Below are 18,609 nucleotides of genomic sequence, written 5' to 3' on the forward strand. Positions count from 1 at the left end.
ACCAGACTGACAGAGATCTGTTTAACAAACAGATGGAGGGCCAGAGTAATCAGATATCACAGAGAAAAGGAATGGATTAAGGGGAATAAATGAAAAATTATGACTCCAGAGTAAAGGGCGAAACATTTTTAGAACAACCATTAGGTTAAGTTAGTAGAAAAGAGAAAAGAAATTCTTAGAATATGATAAAGGAAAGAACCATTTTTCATGTTTTTCCACAAGAAAACATTCAGTATGCTTTGAAAAATTAAATTAGATATTTTAATGTACTTGAATAAATACTAAATGAATTCTGGAATTTAAAAATCCCTAGTGCTCACTCCACACAACATAGAATGGGGAGGGAGAAACAAGAAATGCAGCCACATAAAATAAATGACTTGTTTGGGTTTTCTTTTATCAACCATAAATAAAGGGTGTCTTACAAGTATATAGGTAGGATCCAAGAAAGCTAGTGGGGTATTAGTTTGTTTTTTTGTTTTTTGTGGTGTTTTTTTTTTTTTTTTAAGAAATAGAAAACCATCATAAAGAAAAGATCTTAGGAAGTCTACGAATTTCATTAAAATATAATTGGACTTGCAGGAACAATTACTGTGCTGTACTGTAAGGGGAGCTGTTGGCACATAAGAGCAAAGTACACATATGAGCTCATCTACCAGCCTCAGCAAGACCCACTTCCAGCTAGAAGCAGTCATGTTTCAACACCTCCGATTCCCTAATGCTGACAAGCTAAACAACTTGTTTTGTCTCTGGGAGCTCTTCTCTGGTGATTAACTGCTTATGGTGAATACTAATTATAGGAAAGTACAGTATTGAAGAAGTAGTGCCCTATTTCCTCTACCTGCAGCCTTGATGTGTCTTTGAGTCTAGAAAGGTACTAGGTAGAGCCACTGCAAACCAAAACCAAGAAAAATATTTCCCTCCCGCATGGTAAATAAATGTAGCCCCTTCTACTTTTTAGGATAACAGACTTCACTGACAATAAGCCTCCTTTAACCTCTGGGCTCCAAACCAAAGAGAATTACAACAATAAAGTGAGTGTCTTAAAGGCCTGTAATAATCATATGGATAAATATGCAGCAAGAGTTCGTGAATTAGTAACTATCAGTGTCCTCAATTCCCCATGTCCCATGTTGAAAATTTACCCCAAATTGTCAGTTCTTAGGAACTGCACCTCAGATTAAAATCTTCTCACCAGGGAGTCTATGAGAATGTGCTCTTGTGTTTTAAATCCTAAGTGCTTGTTAAACTGCCAACACTGCAAAATTAGAGACCATTAAACAATATAAGGCAGCAAGTGATTAAATCTACCAAATACACATTCAAAGCAGCTTAAGCTACTTTTTAATTAAAAATAAAATATCACTGGCTAAATTCAGATGTCTTAGCTATCCAGAAAAAGTTAGAAGTCTGTTCAAAATGCAAAATGCTGCTGATAAGGCCAGATAGAAAAGGAGCAATAGGGTAGGGGGTGCACCGGGGAGGCTGCTCCTCTCGTCCCTGAGCCCAGGGAGGCAGGGCCTTGCAATGCTGACCCGGTTTAGTCAGAGGACAAGAAGGGGGAGTCATTGCTGCACTACAGGGTGAGAACTCCATGTGGCTGCTGATTAAATAAGCTTTATTAGCCAAGGCCTCAGAGGAGACAGGGTGTTCCACCTTCCTGGCAAGGGGAATGAGTTGAGCAACAGCATCGGAGGAAGCTACGGCACTGGAGATGTATAGATGGCCGAAGGAAATGTTCGTGCTATTTTTAAATATAGCTTGAACTACTTGATAAACAGTTCTTGAAATAATTATTAGTATTTGGGGATGGTGGCATGGGGGCTTCTCAGTTAACAGAATCGCTTAAGATGGAAAGAAATTTTTACTGTAAAGTTAGAAGTACATAAACATTGTAGCTTTAAGTTGTTCCTACTTGTTTAAGGAAAAGAAAAAGGGCCAGGGGGCTTAGTCAACGTTGGGCAGGAGGCCAAGAATCTGAAGATCAGACTTAAGGCTGGGATGATATCATTCACTCTGAAGTCTTGATACTCTTTCTAAAGCATGAGAAAATTTACTGGTAAAACCTTACCTCACCCACAGTTTTCTTATTTTTAACTCTATTTCTTTTTCTCTCAAGAATAATTTTCTAAATCTGCTTTCTGCCTTATATGTAAATGTTATGAATTTACATTTAGCAGGCGACATGGTCTTACCTAAAAAGCTTGCCCTAAAGTAAAGCACAGGCACTTGGTAGCTACAGGAGTATAAGACATGATACTCATATTTAATCACTTCGCTGCCCGTTGCGGTCTCAGGCACTTCAAAATCATCCAGGGGTAGCTCTAAAGCCTCCTGAAACAAAAACAAAATGTGTTTGTCAATTAAAAAAAAAAAAAAAGTACATTAACACAGAAAGGGAAAGAGGAGGTTTTCTTCTGGCAAAATAACAGTTAAATAAATATAGGACTATGAGGTAAGGAAAAAGGAGTTTCCAACATTAATGTTTAACATTTGAGTCCTGGGTAAATAGTAAAACCAGAAAACATTAGCATTAAGTAATTCCAGATTGTTTTTAAGAGACAAAGCAGCTCTGGGTAAAGAAACAGGAAGGAAAAAAAAAAAAAAAAAAAGCAAAAGATCTATTGCAACAGCAACTCTGAAAAATCTTTACTGTACAATTTTAGCAACAAGATGATGGCTATCCAAGCTACCTTCTTCCCTACCTGTGAGAGCTAAAAACATCCTAACAATTGAACAAGAGGCTGTGAAATGTCCCTAAAGATTCTATTGTACTTGCCAAAAGATGATTCATTGTGTGCTGAACAATTCCCAGTTCCATTTTGAATAAGAAAGTTATTTTGCAAGAGGTTGAGTTTGTTAGGTACATTTCAAAACCTAAGATGAGTCTGTTTTCTTTATTATTGTGCTATCTGTGGCATATTTCTACAATAAATCTTGATATTTATAATAGAATAGATGGCAAATATTAATGCCAACTTAAACACGGTTTTTGTAAGCAAAGATGGTTATAGCCGGCTCACTTCGCACTAATCATTCTTTACTGAGGGACTTTATTGTTATTATTATTATTATTTGTGGGTGCTTCTGAGGAATTTATCTTAATGTTGGGCAAGAATTAATTGGACATGTTGAGTCAGAATCCGATTCCATCCACACTCATTTATTTGAGTTAATTTGGGTTGAAGACTTTCCTTTGAAATTAAATTAGTAAAAGGAAAGAAGCAGGTTGGTTTGGCTCATTTCTACCTCTCATTAAAACAGTAACAACAATGAGCAATTGGAAAGAGTTACAGGAAAGATTTCAAACTTTATCAATATGAAATAAGGTTTCCTGTGGAGATAAGTAAAGCCACAGACTACTCTCCAGATCTGTATCTGCTTTACTAATTCCCCACTCACAGTCAATTCATTGGGGGAGATATTACACTGGATAAATCACAACCAAAGATACTTACAAAATAGTTTTCACTAAACTCCAGTAAACACTATCAATTAAACACAACGAATTAAGTTACCAGAGAGAAATCACAGATACAGAAAGTTAATACAGCAGCAAGAAAGAGGTTTTTCTGTTTGTTTGATTTTTCATTAGGCAAAGTTACCTGTATTTCCTTTTAAAGCAGTTCTTCAAACCAAATTCTTTCTTTTTGGTCAAAGATTAGGTTGTTAAGCATTTATAATTTCCTTTCTTTTTTAACATTATAAAGCATTATGTCTTTGTGATAAAAAAAAAATCATTGCAGGGGCATCTGGGTGGCTCAGTAAGCCACCGACTCTTGATTTCAGCTCAGGTCATGATCTCGGGGTTGTGAGATCGAACCCTGTGTTGGGCTCCACACTGGGCGTGGAACCTGCTTCAGATTCTCTCACCTTCTCCTTCTGCCCCCACCCACTTGTCCCTCTCTTAAAAAAAAGAAAAATCATTGCAAATACTGCACAAGTACATAAAATAAAAAGTGAAATTCCCCTCATCCCAGCACTTCTATACCTCCAGTATGTAACCATTTTTAATAGGTTAGTGTATTTTTCCAGACTTTCAGAATTTTTTGGCCTATAATCACACACACACACACACACACACACACACAGCCACCCACCCTTGATTTAAGCATGATGTATAGGGGCGCCTGGGTGGCTCAGTCAGCTAAGCCTCTGACTCTTGATTTCAGCTCAGGTTATGATTTCAGGGTTGTGAGTTTGAGCCCCACCTTGGGCTCCCCACTGGGCATGAAGCCTGCTTAAAATTCTGTCTCTCCTTCTTCCCTCTGCCCTCCCCCCTTCCCCCCACACACACACTCTCACTCTAAAAAAAAAAAAAAAAAATCATGATGCATATACATACTTTCCTTGATTTGATTTTTATACTTTTCATTCATGGACATCTTATCATGTCCTGCCATGTCAATGCTATAGATTTTGCTCTTTCTTTTAATGGCTTCACTGTATTCCATTACATGACGATGCCACAGTTTGTTTGTTTTAGCATTTCCATATTGCTAGATATTTTAGGTTGATTATAATTTTCTGCTACCACCACTAATACTGCAATACATATCGTAGCACATATATCCTTATACACCTCTACTTCTCTGTGGTAGATTTCTAAAGGGGACATTACTATATGAAAGGGTATGTGCGCTTTAAAGTTCGATAGATAACTGACAATCTATCCTCAGAAAAAGGCCGCATCGATTTATATTCCCAGTGAGAATGTAGGAGAATGTCCTTTCCCATATCCCATAAGTACTTGAACATTATTTGTTTTTAATTTTTCCGTATTTGATGAATTTTTAAATGTCATTTTTTGGTTTTATTTGTTTAAAAGATTTATTTATTTGTTTGTTTTTAGAAAGGGGGGGAGGGGCAGAGAGAGAGAGAGAGACAGAGAGACAGAGAGACAGAGAGAGAGAAGCTGACTACCTGCTGAGCACAAAGCCCAACTCAGCACTCAATCCCACCACCCTGGAATCATGACCTGAGCCAAAATCAAGAGTTAATGTTCAACCAACTAAGCCACCCAGGCACCCCTCATTTTTTGGTTTTAAATTCTAGTTTCTTGATTACTAGTGAAAGTGAACATCTATTCATATATTTATTGGTAATTTGCATTCTTCTGTGATTTGCCTATTCCTATCCTTTGCCTATTTTTTTGATATTTAGTTTGCACCTTTCTTATGGAATTACACAAAGTTTTGTATATTAGAAATAACTTATTATTGGATATAGATATATCCTTCTGCATCACAGAAGAACAAGATGTGTAAAGATATGTGTGATATGTATATGTATGTATATATATAAATAACATTTTCATTCAGTTCTCTTTTTAACTTTGTTTCTTATTTTATCATAAAGATTTTTTTCACTTTTATGTAGTAAAATCCATACATTTTCTCTTTGCAGATTCTGAGTTACCCATCTTTATTAAAAGGCCTCCTACTTTGGCCCACCTCACCCTTAAAAATTATGAAAATGTTAAACTTTATTCTACATACACATACATTTATGTTTTTAACTTTACATTTAGATCATTAGTCCACCTGAATTTTGTTTTTGTGTATGGTGTGAGGTAAGAATTTTTCCCAGAGGATTTCTAATAGTCCCTCTTTTCCCCATTGCTTCTTAATGCCACCTTTACTGTAAATTAAATTTGTGTGTGTGTATATTTATTCCTTATTCTCTATTGAGCTATTTCTCTCCTTAGACAATCACTGTCCAATTCTTAAGTAAATACTGAAGTGGGTCATTAATTTCTGCAGCAGACTGCAGATACAGACTACCTGAGACTCAGCGCTGTTGGGGAGGATGAAATTTCTAGAAACAATCTTCACTTCAACTCAAATTCAGCACTCAGGTATGCACTGGGGTTGACACCAGGTACTTGCCAGTGGTGATCAACTGGACATAAATGCAATTTCTCTGGAACAGTTAGGAGGCCCAAGGAGTAAGAGAGAGGGGATAGACAGAACACGCTTCCTGAAGAGCCATGAGAAGTCTCACTCTAATCACTATTCTCATCAGCAGGAGCACCTCTGTGGGATTTGAAGGCAGAAGTGTTTGAGCACTCATCTCACTGGGAGGGCTGCTTGTTTCCCAGTCCCTCACTCTGGGCAGCTACCTGTGGGCAAAGTCATTTTTGCATCTTTAATTCATATTAAATGAATGTGAATCCTTGGCCTGTGTCTGCCAGGAATCTATCCATCATTCATGGTCACCTCTATGACACTCACGCAAAAGTCATGCAATTTGGAAACCTCAAACTTCTCCATGTTTTCTGCTTCCCCTTCTGAAAGTGCCAGATGGTATTAGACTAAGGTTCTTGTCTTATTCATCTTTGTACTCCCAGAGACTCTAACACAGAGCTGAGAACCATAGTGAGCAATACTATTTCAGGAACAGATCTGTTTCCTCCCATCTAAGTATTCTACAATGAACTTCATAGTTAATTCACCAGCAACACCATCCCCACCGCAAAGTCTGAAAAGAAGTAAATGGAGGAGTAAAAATGCAAAAGATCACCAAAAATGATAAACGAATGGCAAATAAGCCATTAAGCAAATTAAAACTACAATGAGATATCACTGTGTATCTATTAGAATGGCTAAAATGGCAAGTAGTGACACCTTCTAATGCCGGTGAAGGTGCAGAGAAACGAGATCATTCACACACTGCTGCTTAGACTATAAAATCATACGGCAATTTCTTATAAAACTAAACATGTAATTAACATGCAACCCACCAATTACACTCGTGGGCATTTGTCCCAGAGAAATGAAAAAACCTGTACATAAATGTTCATAGCCGTTTTATTCCGAATAGCCCAAAACGTGAAATATTTCAAACGTCCTTCAACAGGTCATGGCTAAACAAACTGATACATCATTCCACACTACTCAGCAATTAAAAGAGCAAACTATTTTTTTTGCTTTCATTTTTATTAAGCTTTTAATTTTAATTCCAATATAGCTAACATACAGTGTTATTTTAGTTTCAGGTGTACAAAATCGTGAGTCAGTGATTCTCTAGATTACTCACTGCTCTTCATAATGAGCATACTCTTTAATCCCCACCAACTGTTTCACCCACTTCCCTTTGGGTAATCATCAGTTTGTTCTCTATAGTTAAGAGTCCGTTTCTTGGTTTGTGTGTGTCTTCTCTCTTTTTTCCTTTGTTTATTTGGTTTCTTAAATTCCACACATGAGCGAAATCATATGGTATTTGACGTTCTCTAACTTATGTAGCTTAGCATGATACCCTCTAGTTCCATCCACATCGCTGCAAATGGCAAGATTTCATTTTTTTTGATGGCCGCATAATATTCTGTTGCAAACATACCACATCTTCTTTATCCATTCATCTGTCAAAGGACATCTGGGCTCTTTCCATAGTTTGGCTATTTTGGACATTGCTGCTATAAACGTCGGACTGCAGGTGCCTCTTTGGATCACTACATTTGTATCTTTGGGGTAAATACCCAGTACTGTAATTGCTGGGTCGTAGGGTAGCTCTATTTTCAACTTTTTGAGGAACCTCCATACTGTTTTCCAGAGTGGCTGCACTCTTACACTTACAGTGTAAGAGGAGGGTTCCCCTTTCTCTGCATCCTTGCCAAATAATTCTTTCAAAGAACCAGCCCTAGTTTTGTTGATCTGTTCTACAGTTCTTTTGGATTCTATTTCATTGATTTCTGCTCTAATCTTTATTATTTCTCTTCTCCTGCTGGGTTTAGGCTTTATTTGCTGTTCTTTCTCCAGCTCCTTTAGGTGTAAGGTTGGGCTGTGTATTTGAGACCTTTCTTGTTTCTTGAGAAAGGCTTGTATTGCTATATACTTCCCTCTTAGGACTGCCTTTCTAGCATCCCAAAAGTTTTGAATAGTTGTGTATTCATTTTCACTTGTTTCCATGAATTTTAAAAATTCTCCTTTAATTTCCTGGTTGACCCATTCATTCTTTAGTAGGATGCTCTTTAGCCTCCATGTATTTGAGTTCTTTCCAAATTTTCTCTCGTGATTAAGTTCCAGTTTCAAAACACTGTGGTCCAAAAATATGCAGGGAATATTCCCAATTTTTTAGTACCCATTGAGACCTGATTTGTGACCCAGGATGTGATCTTTTCTGGGAATGTTCCATATGCACTCAAGAAGAATATGTATTTTGTTGATTTAGGATGGAATGTTCTGAATATATCTGTGAAGTCCATCTAGTCCAGTGTATCATTCAACGCCCTTATTTCCTTGTTGATCTCCTGCTTTGATGATCTGTCCATCGCAGTGAGGGGGGTGTTAAAATACCCTAGTATTTTTGTATTATTATCAATGTGTTTCTTTAATTTTGTTATTAATTGGCTTATATATTTAGCTGCTCCCATGTTAGGGGCATAAATATTTACAATTGTTAGATTTTCTTGTTGGATAGACCCTTTAATTATGATATAGTGTCCTTCCTCATCTCTTAGTACAGTCTTTGGTTTAAAGCCTAACTTGTCTGATGCAAGGACTGCCACCCCAGCTTTCTTTTGATGTCCATTAGCATGATAAATGGTTTTCCACCCCCCTCACTTCCCATCTGGAGGTGTCTTTGGGTCTCAAATGAGTCTCCTGCAGACAGCATATCAATGGCTCTTGTTTTTTAATCAATCTGATAACCTATGTTTTTTCATTGGGGTTTTTAGCCCATTTACATTCAGAGTAACTATTGAAGGATACGAATTTAGTGCATTTTATTGCCTGTAAAATGACCGTTACTTTATATTGTCTCTGTTCCTTTCTGGTCTATGTTGCTTTTGGGCTCTCTCTTTGCTTAGAGGATCCCTTTTAATATTTCTTATAGGGCTGGTTTGGTGATCACAAATTCTTTAAGTTTCTGTTTGTCCTGGAAGTTTTTTATTGCTCCTATTTTGAATCAGAGCCTTGCTGGATAAAGTATTCTTGGCTGCATTTTCTTCTCAGTTAGCACCCTGAATATACCATGCCAGTCCTTTCTGGGTTGCCAGGTTTCTGTGGCTAAGTCCACTGCCAGTCTAATGTTTCTACCCTTGTAGGTTACTTATCTCTTGTCCTGAGTTGCTTTCAGGATTTTCTCTTTGTCTCTGAGATTTGTAAGTTTCACTATTACATGTAGGGGTATTGACCTATTTTTATTGATATTGAGGGGGGTTCTCTGTGCCTCCTGGATTTTATGCCCGTTTCCTTCCCCAGATTAGGGAAGTTCTCCACTATAATTTGCTCCAATATACCTTCTGCCCCTCTCTCTCTTTCCTCTTCTAGGATCCTTATTATTATAATATTGTTTCACTTTATGGTATCACTTTTCTCTCAAATTCTCCCCTCATGATCCAGTTGTTGTGTATCTCTCTCTTTCTCAGCTTTTTTATTCTCCATCATTTGGTCTTTCATAACATGAATTCTCTCTTCTGCCTCATTTATCTGAGCAGTTAGAGCCTCCATTTTTTATTGCATCTCATTAATAGCCTTTTAGATTTCAACTTGGTTAGATTTTAGTTCTTTTATTTCTCTAGTGTCGTCTATGCTTTTTTCAAGCCCAGCTAGTATCTTTAGAATCGTTTTTCTGAACTCTAGTTCTGACATCTTGCTTATGTCCATACTGATTAGGTTTCTGGCAGTCAGTACTGCCTCTTGTTCTCTTTTTGAGGTGAGTTTGTCCAACTTGTCATTCTGTTCAGAGAAGAATAGATGAACGAGAGAACAAAATACTAAAGTGGCAACAATGGCCCCAGAGAAATATGCACTAAACAAATCAGATGAGGCCTGAAACTGGGGAAAAGAAAAAAAAAGATAGAAAATAATCAGACAGGTGAACAGAATAGAGCAATACACTGGATTCTGTGTGTAATTTGGTCTGTTTTTTAGAAAACTAGATCCCAAAATTGTAAAGAAAAAAAAAAAACTTATGTATGGATAAAAATAAAGTTTAAAAATAAATAAATAAATAAAAATACAGTTAAATACAATGAAAGGACAGAAGATAACTCTAAAAATGGAAATTGAACAAAAAAAGAGAAAAACAAAACAAAACAAACAACAACAACAAAGGAAGGGATATCAACAGACAGGTGAACAGAACAGAGCAATACACTATCTCCTGAGTTTATTTTGGTCAGTTTGTTAGAAGAAACTACAACTCAAAATTTAAAGAAAGAAAAATTTATATATACAAAAATAAAATTAAATACATTGAAAGGATAGAATGTAAATGTAAAGATGGAAATTTAAAAAGACTTTTAACAAAACAAAACAAAAAAAAAGGAAGAAGAAGAAAAAAAAGAAAAAGAAAAACAACAACAACAAAAAAGAGACTATGATCAGAGGTGAATAGAACAGAGCCATACACTAGATTTTGGGTGTAATTTGGTCTGTTAGAAGAAACTGCATCCCAAAATTGTAAAGAAAGAGAAACTTATATATATACAAAAATAACATTAAATACAGTGAAGGGCTAGAATGTAACTGTAAAAATGAAAATTAAAAAGGATTTTAAAAAGGAGTTGATAAAAAAAGAAATTGGTTGAAAAAGGAAAGAAAAAAAAAAAAAAGCCATGAATTCTATGTGCTGTTTTCCCCTAGAGCTGCAATTTTGCATTTCTCATTGATCAGTAAACTTGGTCTTGGCTGGGTGTTCTTGCTGATCTTCTGGGGGAGGGGCCTGTTGTGTTGATTCTCAACTGTATTTGCCCAGGCGGAATTGCACCACCCTTGCCAGGAGCCAGGCTAAGTAATCTGCTCTGGTTTGCTCTATGTGGCTTTTGTTCCTTGAAGGCTTTCCACGCAGCTTTAGAGGATGAGAATGAAAATGGCGGCCTCCCAATCTCTGGCCTCTGAGCCGAAAGCTTGGGGCCCCACTCCTCAGTGCGCCCTCAGAGAAAAGCAGTCAATCACTCCTGTCTCCTTGGTCTCCAGCTGCACTTCGTGCTCGCCTTCCCTGTGACCAAACGTTTCTATCTCAGGCACACGACCCCGTTTTGAGTCTCCAAACCATGTGGACTCCTGTGGCTTCCTCCTGCGCCACTCCTCCCAAGGAGGAAGGGGGGGTCTCGCCAGTTCTGCCACTTGTCGGGTCCCTGCTCAGAGAGCAGTGGCCTAACTGTGCTGTGGTTTGTAGTTTATGGCAAACCCAAGTTGAGAGCCCACTCCTGGGCTCACTCTTTGTAGCCGGATTCCCCACTCTGATGCCTGGGAGCTCTACCACATTCAGACATCCCTGGTCTTCCTGTGACCTCCAGGATCCTGAGACCACACTGTCCCAGCTAGGATTCTGTCCCCGCTTAGCAGCCTGAGTGATGTCCCTCACTGGAGCAGACTTCTAAAAGTTCCAGTTTCATGTTCCACTGCTCTATCATTTGCGGGTAGCCAGCTGATGAAGGCTCCCTCCCCCTGGGGTCGATCTACCCATATATCAACTCAGATTTTTCTCCACACCTCCTACCTTGCAGAAAGTGGTCACTTTTCTATTTGTAGAGCTGTGGCTATTCTTTTCTTCTCTCTCCAGGTGAGTTTGCAGGTGTTCAGAATGATTTGATAGCTATGTAGCTGAATTCCTGGGACCAGACGAAATTAAGGTCTCCTACTCCTCCATCTTGGACTCGGATTTTATCCTTTCTCTTGTTGATGTGATGTATCAAGTTGATTGATTTGTGAATATTGAACCACTCTTGCATCCCAGGAGTAAATCTCACTTGATCATGGTGAATGCTTTTTTTAATGTACTGTTGGATTTGATTTCCTAGTATTTTGTTAAGGATTTTTGCATCCATGTTCATCAGAGATGTTGGTCTGTAGTTCTCTTTTTTTGTGGTGTGTTTATCTGGCTGTGGTATCAGGATAATTCTGGCCTCACGGAATTCCTCTTCTGTTTTTTGAATAGTTTGAGAAGAATAGGCATTAACTCTTTTTTAAACGTTTGGTAGAATTTACCTGTGGAACCATCTAGTCCTGGACTTTTGTTTACTGGGAGTTTTTTGACTACTGGCTCAATTTCATTGCTGGTAATTGGTCTGTTCAAATTTTCTATTTCTTCCTGCTCCAGTTTTGGGACTTTATCCATTTCATCTAGGCTGTCCAATTTGTTAGCATATAATTTTTCATAATATTTTCTTATAATTGTTTCTATTTCTGGGGTGTTGGTTTTCACTTCTTCAAAAGAGCAAACTATTGATACACACAACTACTTGGGTGACTCTTCTGAGTATTATGCAAGTGATAAAGCCAATCCAAAAAAGCTACAGACTATATAATTCCATTCATATAACATTTTTGAAATGACAGAATTTTAAAATGAAGAACAGAGAACAGATTAGTGTTAGGAGGTGGGTGAAGGGAGGTGGGTTAGTGTTACAAAAGGGCAACATGAGGAATCCTTGTGGTGATGCAACTGTTCTATATCTTGACTCTGGTGGTGGATATGTGAACCTACCTACATGTGATAAAATTGTATAGACCAAATACACACATACACACACACACACACACACACACACACAAAACTGGGAAATCCAAATAAGATTAGTGGTTTGTATCAATGCCAATATCCTGGTTGTGATATTATACTATAGTTTCACAAGATATTACCTCTGGGGGAAACTGGGTAAAAAGTACACGGGATCTTCCTGATTACTTCTCATTACTGCATGTGAATCTACAGTTAACTAAAATATTTCTATTAAAAAATGAAAAGGAAAGATAGTGAGGCAATTTGAGTCTTGTTAAAAATGAATTAAAATTTCTAAGACCTTAGGTGCTAACGATACAGATGGAAGATGGATCAGGTTAATAAAGACAGGCTAATGTCTGGGATTTGCTTTACAATTACATAGGAGAGGGGTCAGTGGATGGAGGTATAGAAGGGGCATGAATGGCCATGGAGTGGTAACTGTTGGGGTTGCTTAATGAGTTCACTGGTAGTCATTATTATTCCATCCTGTTGACTTTTGTTAATATTTTAAATTCTCCAAAATAAAAAAAAAATAGATAATAGAGTTTTCTGAAACCATGTTGCACGATAAAGAATCTTGGAACTCTAACAGTGAAAGGAACTTGAATCATTTCATTTAGCCCAACACGCAACAACAGCCCAGAAATGTGGGTGGTTTACGCAGTGTCACCCCTAGTTAGAGGCACAGATAGACCTATAACCCATGTGGAAACACTGAAACCATTGCTCTTTGTATTATAGTTTGCCCCATCTTAATTATTAGCATGTTTAATTTGCACTGATGTTCTGGACAACAGGAGATTTAGTGACATTTTGAGTAAGTTTGTTAGTATTTTTTTCTTTTATTATGTTTGTAAGGAAGGATTTAGGTATATTTAATTTGATTTAAGAGTTACTAGAAAAAGAAGTCATGTACCTTTATTTTCCTCAAAATGTTGCTATTTCACTAAATTAGAAGATACCTGTGTTTACAAAATTACATTCATTCAAGGAGCAAAACGATTAAGTGGTTCCCATTAATTATAGAACCCTTGATTTTATTGAATTCAATTAACAATAAGTTGACAGTGATCTCTCATTTAGAAAATCTGATATGAATTAAGCTTTACAACTAAATCCCATTAAATAGGGATCATGCTGAAGACACTTCATAGATATTTTATTGAAATCAACCCCAAATCGTATGTTGGGCTTAGGAAATGAGATCCATATCTCTATTGAGCCTACAGGGAAAAGTAATTGAAGGAAGAAAAACTTTTCTTCTATCACTAAAAATCTCTATTACTATTACTGAGCAAACCTAAGTGAGGAGATTTATTCATAATGTCCCCTTGAAGAAAAGAGAGTCTGTTTGTTTATCTTCTACCAGTCAGGTCTTCAGTTCAAACCTAACAGTAATGGGCCAGAATCATAGCCAGGAAGCCAAAGCGTGACAGGGGGCAGTGCTGCTTCAGAGGCAATCCGCAGCCGTATCCTCCAGGGGACACAGGAGCCATCTCATCACAATGGGAAAATGGGCTATGGAACAAACTTCAGTTGATTTTCTTGAGCCAGTAGCTTTTAGTATCTTCGGAAGTTATAAAGACTAAGGGAGCCAGGGCTGTTCAGTCAGTTAAGCCTCTGAGGTTAGGTCATGATCTCAGGGTCCTGGGATCGAGCCCCTTGTGGAGCCCCACATTGGGCACCACGTCGGTGGGAAGTCTGCTTGCCCCTCCGCCCCTCCCCCTGCTTGTGCGTACTCTTTCTCTCAAATATTTAAAATCTTTTAAAAAAGTGATAGAGTGATGAAGCTTTTTGACAAATTAATGAAAAATCAATTCCTTAAGAAAGAAAGAATTCTAATTATTAAAACATATAAAGTGAATTACAAAAATAATCTAAGTGGGACTGTAAGTAAAAGCAGGCCTTTTTTTGTTTCACATGTTTTACAGTGGGGTGGTCTTTTCACTGTCTTTACTCCTAGAATGACTTCTTTCATGATCTCTGGCTTTTGAGTAAATGACTCACAATGACCTTTCCAAGTGACGGCATTCTTTCAGCGATTGTAAATGTAGTATCTGGTATGCAAGAGAGGGTTCAACACGAGGCGGGCATGTGTCTCACAGTACCCAGGGCGACGTCAAAACAACAAAGGGCAGTCACCAAGATGATCCCAAGCATAGCATCTCAGTGATGCTTCCCCTGTTCCCAGGAATATGATCATTCCTCCTCCTCATTTTTTAAAAAAAGAAAAACAACACCCATGATTCTTTGCTCTCCCAGCTTCCTCAGAGGGGAGAGAATTAGCATCCCCATGGCCAATGTGGGTTCCCACAGAGAGAAAGAATCTGTCTCCTGTGCGGGGATTAAATCCTCCTCTGCAGCCTGGCATGCTTAAGGGCCAGGCAGGAGGGAGGCGAGGCAGAAACCCGCCAAAGCACATCTGGCAGTTTTCTGAATGTTTACAGCTGGCTCCATTGGGCTTCTTAGGCCCTGTTTCCTTCAGGACTGTGCAGGAGACAGCAAGACAGCTTGAGTCTGGAGTTGGACAGCTAGCAAACCGGATGAGTATAAGTGGACTGTGGAAGAGGCTGCCTCTTAGATTCCACGCCAGAGAACACAGCTCCCCTGGTGGGAGGGAACAGTAATAATGTTTAATAGAACCTATCATATGCCAATGACAATTAGTCCTGACATGAGAACAATATATAAATAGCATTGTTTTCTGAGAAAAAAATCAGAAGCGCTCAGAAGGACTTCTTTAAAAAAGAGTTTAGTTCTTGTCATCTACTTTTTAGGATTCCTGAGCAGCTATAAGCAAAAAGAGTCAGCAGGATAAGGGGTTTTAAAATCAGACATTGCTTGGGGGAATGATGACTAGCTGGAGAAAGAAGGAAAGACTTTCACCTGGTTTTCTGAGCTTCCGAATCAGTCAAATGTGATTCTATTCAGAGTTCCCCTTTGCTCAGTTTACATTGTTTGTATGCTTTTCTCCTTTACTCTGCAAAGACCATCCAAGTTGAGGGGGTAGGGAATGTTAAACATTTGTATTCTTGGGTTCCATCCCCAAACTTCTGCTTTTGGACTCAGTACTTCTGGGATGGTACTTAAGAATCCACCTCGTTTACAATGCTCTAGGTAACACTAATGCAAGTGGTCAGCAGAGGCCCTGCTTCACATACATATGAAGGGTCTGCTTCGGGATTCTTTACTTTCGTAGTCTGTGGGATTCCAGCGTCAAGAAAGCCCAATCACCAAGGCTCAAAACTATGCAATAAACCAGCTTGCCTTCAGTGGCTGCTCATCTGTGTCTTCAGGAGAATTGCTATCTCACTGGTCTCCTCTCAGTGGGAGCCTATGCCCCTCTGTTAACCTAAGACATCAGCTCATCATCCCCACTCAAGGGCCAGCGACCCTGGTCTTTTCCTTTATCTCCTCCTATCCAAAAGGAAAAAGAAAAAAAGAAAAGAAAAAAGTCCTTCATTCTCTCTTTTTCCTTTGAATTGATTAATTCGTGTTCAGGTATCAATGGCCATTAATGGCTTAGTATGGTACTCCTTTATCGATTATTATATTCAGTTGCAGATCTGTAGCTAATAGCCCTAATCAAAAGGAATCTTTACTAGTGGAATTTGGGTGCCAAAAAGAAGTAAGTTTTGCACCATGCATGTAACCATTAATGTATAAGACTTGCCTTATAAACCACTCTGTTTTAAATCCAGAGCCAGAAAATTCTTCCCTGTGTTACTGGGTAAATCAGGTCCACTGGATTTATCCTTGCAGAGAATTAAGAAACAAGAGTCATCTTTCATATAATATCCTCTCAAAATTATGAACCGATGTATTGTCTTCAGATTTCTCTTTCCCATATTAAACAATCCTAGTTCTTCTCATTTTTCTTACATCCCTAAATTCAGAGGTCTCAAATGTTTTCTTATAAAGAGCCAGATAGTAAATATTTTAGGCTTTGTGGGCCATATGATTCTGCCATTGTAGCATAAAAGCAGCCATTAGCAGCATGTAAACAAAAGGACTATACTCCAGTGAAACTTTATTTACAAAAACAAGGTATGGCCCATAGACCTGTTTGCCTACCCCTACAAGTCCCATCTTCAGGTAGGCCTTCTTTAATTTCATTTTATTGTACTTTTATAAGTAGTAAGCAGAACCTTATTAAAGGAGCTATAGTTCCAATTGGTGAACTTTCCCCCTTTTCTGTTTGGTGTTTTGTTATTTATTTATTTTTTTTCTATCTTAGGATGTTACATTGGAATTCCTGTGCGGATAAATTCCAACCCTTAAAAGAATGATGCTAATTGAATCCAATAGGCTGAAGTTTGGCTGAAGTCATTTACTAAAGCAGAGATAACACTACCCTAATTTAAACAAGTGAGATTTTTAAATGTCTTGATGAATAAACTGCAAATTTCTTCAGCATATGAATAAACTTCCATACTCAAATCCAGAAATGGGTAAATTTCACTGCCAAAGAGTGAAAATGATAAGGTCTTGATAAACAAACCAAAAGGCAAGCACGGCAGTACTATCAGAGTGTGGTGCACCCTAACGCACGGGCTCTCCCACACCCTGTGCACAAGACACGGCACATGGAGGAAAGAGCAGAGAACTGCGCTCCAGGGCCTTGGAGTAAGCCAGCAGCTCCTTCCACTTCCTCAGGACTGTGTCTCAGTTATGTGGATGCGAACAGGGCTTTACTTGCTTGCCTGTTGGCTTTGTTACCAGGAGAATCCCTTAAGGAGTTCTAGAGGTAACTACACCACAGGCCAGGCACTGTACATGTGCCAGGACAAGTCATGATGTTACTTTTATTTTGTTTTTTAAGATTTTTAAATTTTTTTTTTATTAAAGAGAGAGACAAAGAGCAGGGGCTGGAGCAGAGAGAGAGGGAGAAAGAGAATCCCAGGCAGACCCTGTGCTGAACGTGGAGCCCAATGTGGGGCTCAATCTCACCAACCCCGATATCATGACCTGAACCAAAATCAAGAGTCGCACACTTAACTGACTGAGCCACCCAGGCGCCCCCGTGGTATTACTTTTAAATAATACGATTTCAGCAGCAATGAGAGCACAATGAAAGTTCTCATCTTTCTACTGGGGTGTAAGAATACACTCAAAATCTCAGATAAAAACAGTCAGATATTTTAGAAACATAGTATTATCAAATGTGGAAAATGGCATGGAATTTGGGGTTAGACCTGGGTTCAGTTCCTGGCTCTGCCTCTCACTGGATGGATAGATCACTTAATCCCTCTGAGTCTCAAGTTGCTTACTTGTTAAATGAAGCCACTTTTCTCACATTTTCCCCTTGTTTGAAGTGTATTAAACAAGACAGAGTGTAAAACTATCTGACACATAGTAGGTATGCAGATTAATTCATTCATTCATCCATCATCAAATGTTATAGTGTCTCTTCTGTGTTCTAGACCAAGGGTCAGCAAATATTTTCTTAAGGGGCCAGATAGTAAATATTTTCAGCTTTGTGCACCACATGTCTCTGTCAAAACCACTCGACTTTGCCATTGTCGCACAAAAGCAGCCTAGACAATGTGTAAATTGAGCGTGGCTTTGTTCCAATATAACGTTATTTATGGACACTGAAATTTAAATTTCATATAATTTTAATGTGTCATGAAACACTATTCTTTTGATTCTTTTTCAACCATATAAAAATGTAAAAACCATTCTTAGCTTGTGAGCTGTACAAAAATAGGGAGCAGGCATTAGTTTGACAACCTTTGCTCTAGACACTGTCCTAGGATCTGGGAACAGAGGGCAGAACAACAGACACTGTGCCCCAAAGGGAGGAAACATGTTAAGCAATCACACAAATAACAATGAAATTATCATCATAATAAGTGCTACTAGAGAAAATGCACAGTCCCCAGAGTGTATGTAATTTTACCACATCTGTAAACTCAGTGTGTGAGATTCTAACCTTTTTTGTTGTTCAGCTCTTTCAAGTATAAACCAATTTATGTGGTGCGGACCTCTTAAATATCCCAGTCACTGTTTATTTTTAGTTCAATGACCATACCACCCATCCAGATAGATTTTGAGGAGCAGTTTTTTTGTCCATATTCACCAGACTCCTTATCACCTAGAATATGTCACCTCTATAACCTCTAACCAGCCAAGTGTCTTTCTGACAAGCTCTTCTTG

At 38.3% G+C, this 18,609-nt stretch overlaps 1 protein-coding gene across 1 annotated transcript in view; it reads right to left on the reverse strand.

Annotated features, from left to right (window-relative positions):
• The window catches only part of ATG10 (autophagy related 10), a 241,794-nt gene that overhangs the window by 74,406 nt on the left and 148,779 nt on the right, over positions 1–18,609 (reverse strand). The window contains 1 exon segment of the mRNA XM_008711050.2: positions 2,196–2,334. Coding sequence (XP_008709272.2) covers positions 2,196–2,334 — 139 coding nt within the window.

This window comes from Ursus maritimus, unplaced genomic scaffold, assembly GCF_017311325.1.
Source record: "Ursus maritimus isolate PB19 unplaced genomic scaffold, ASM1731132v1 scaffold_5, whole genome shotgun sequence".
NCBI lineage: Eukaryota > Metazoa > Chordata > Mammalia > Carnivora > Ursidae > Ursus > Ursus maritimus.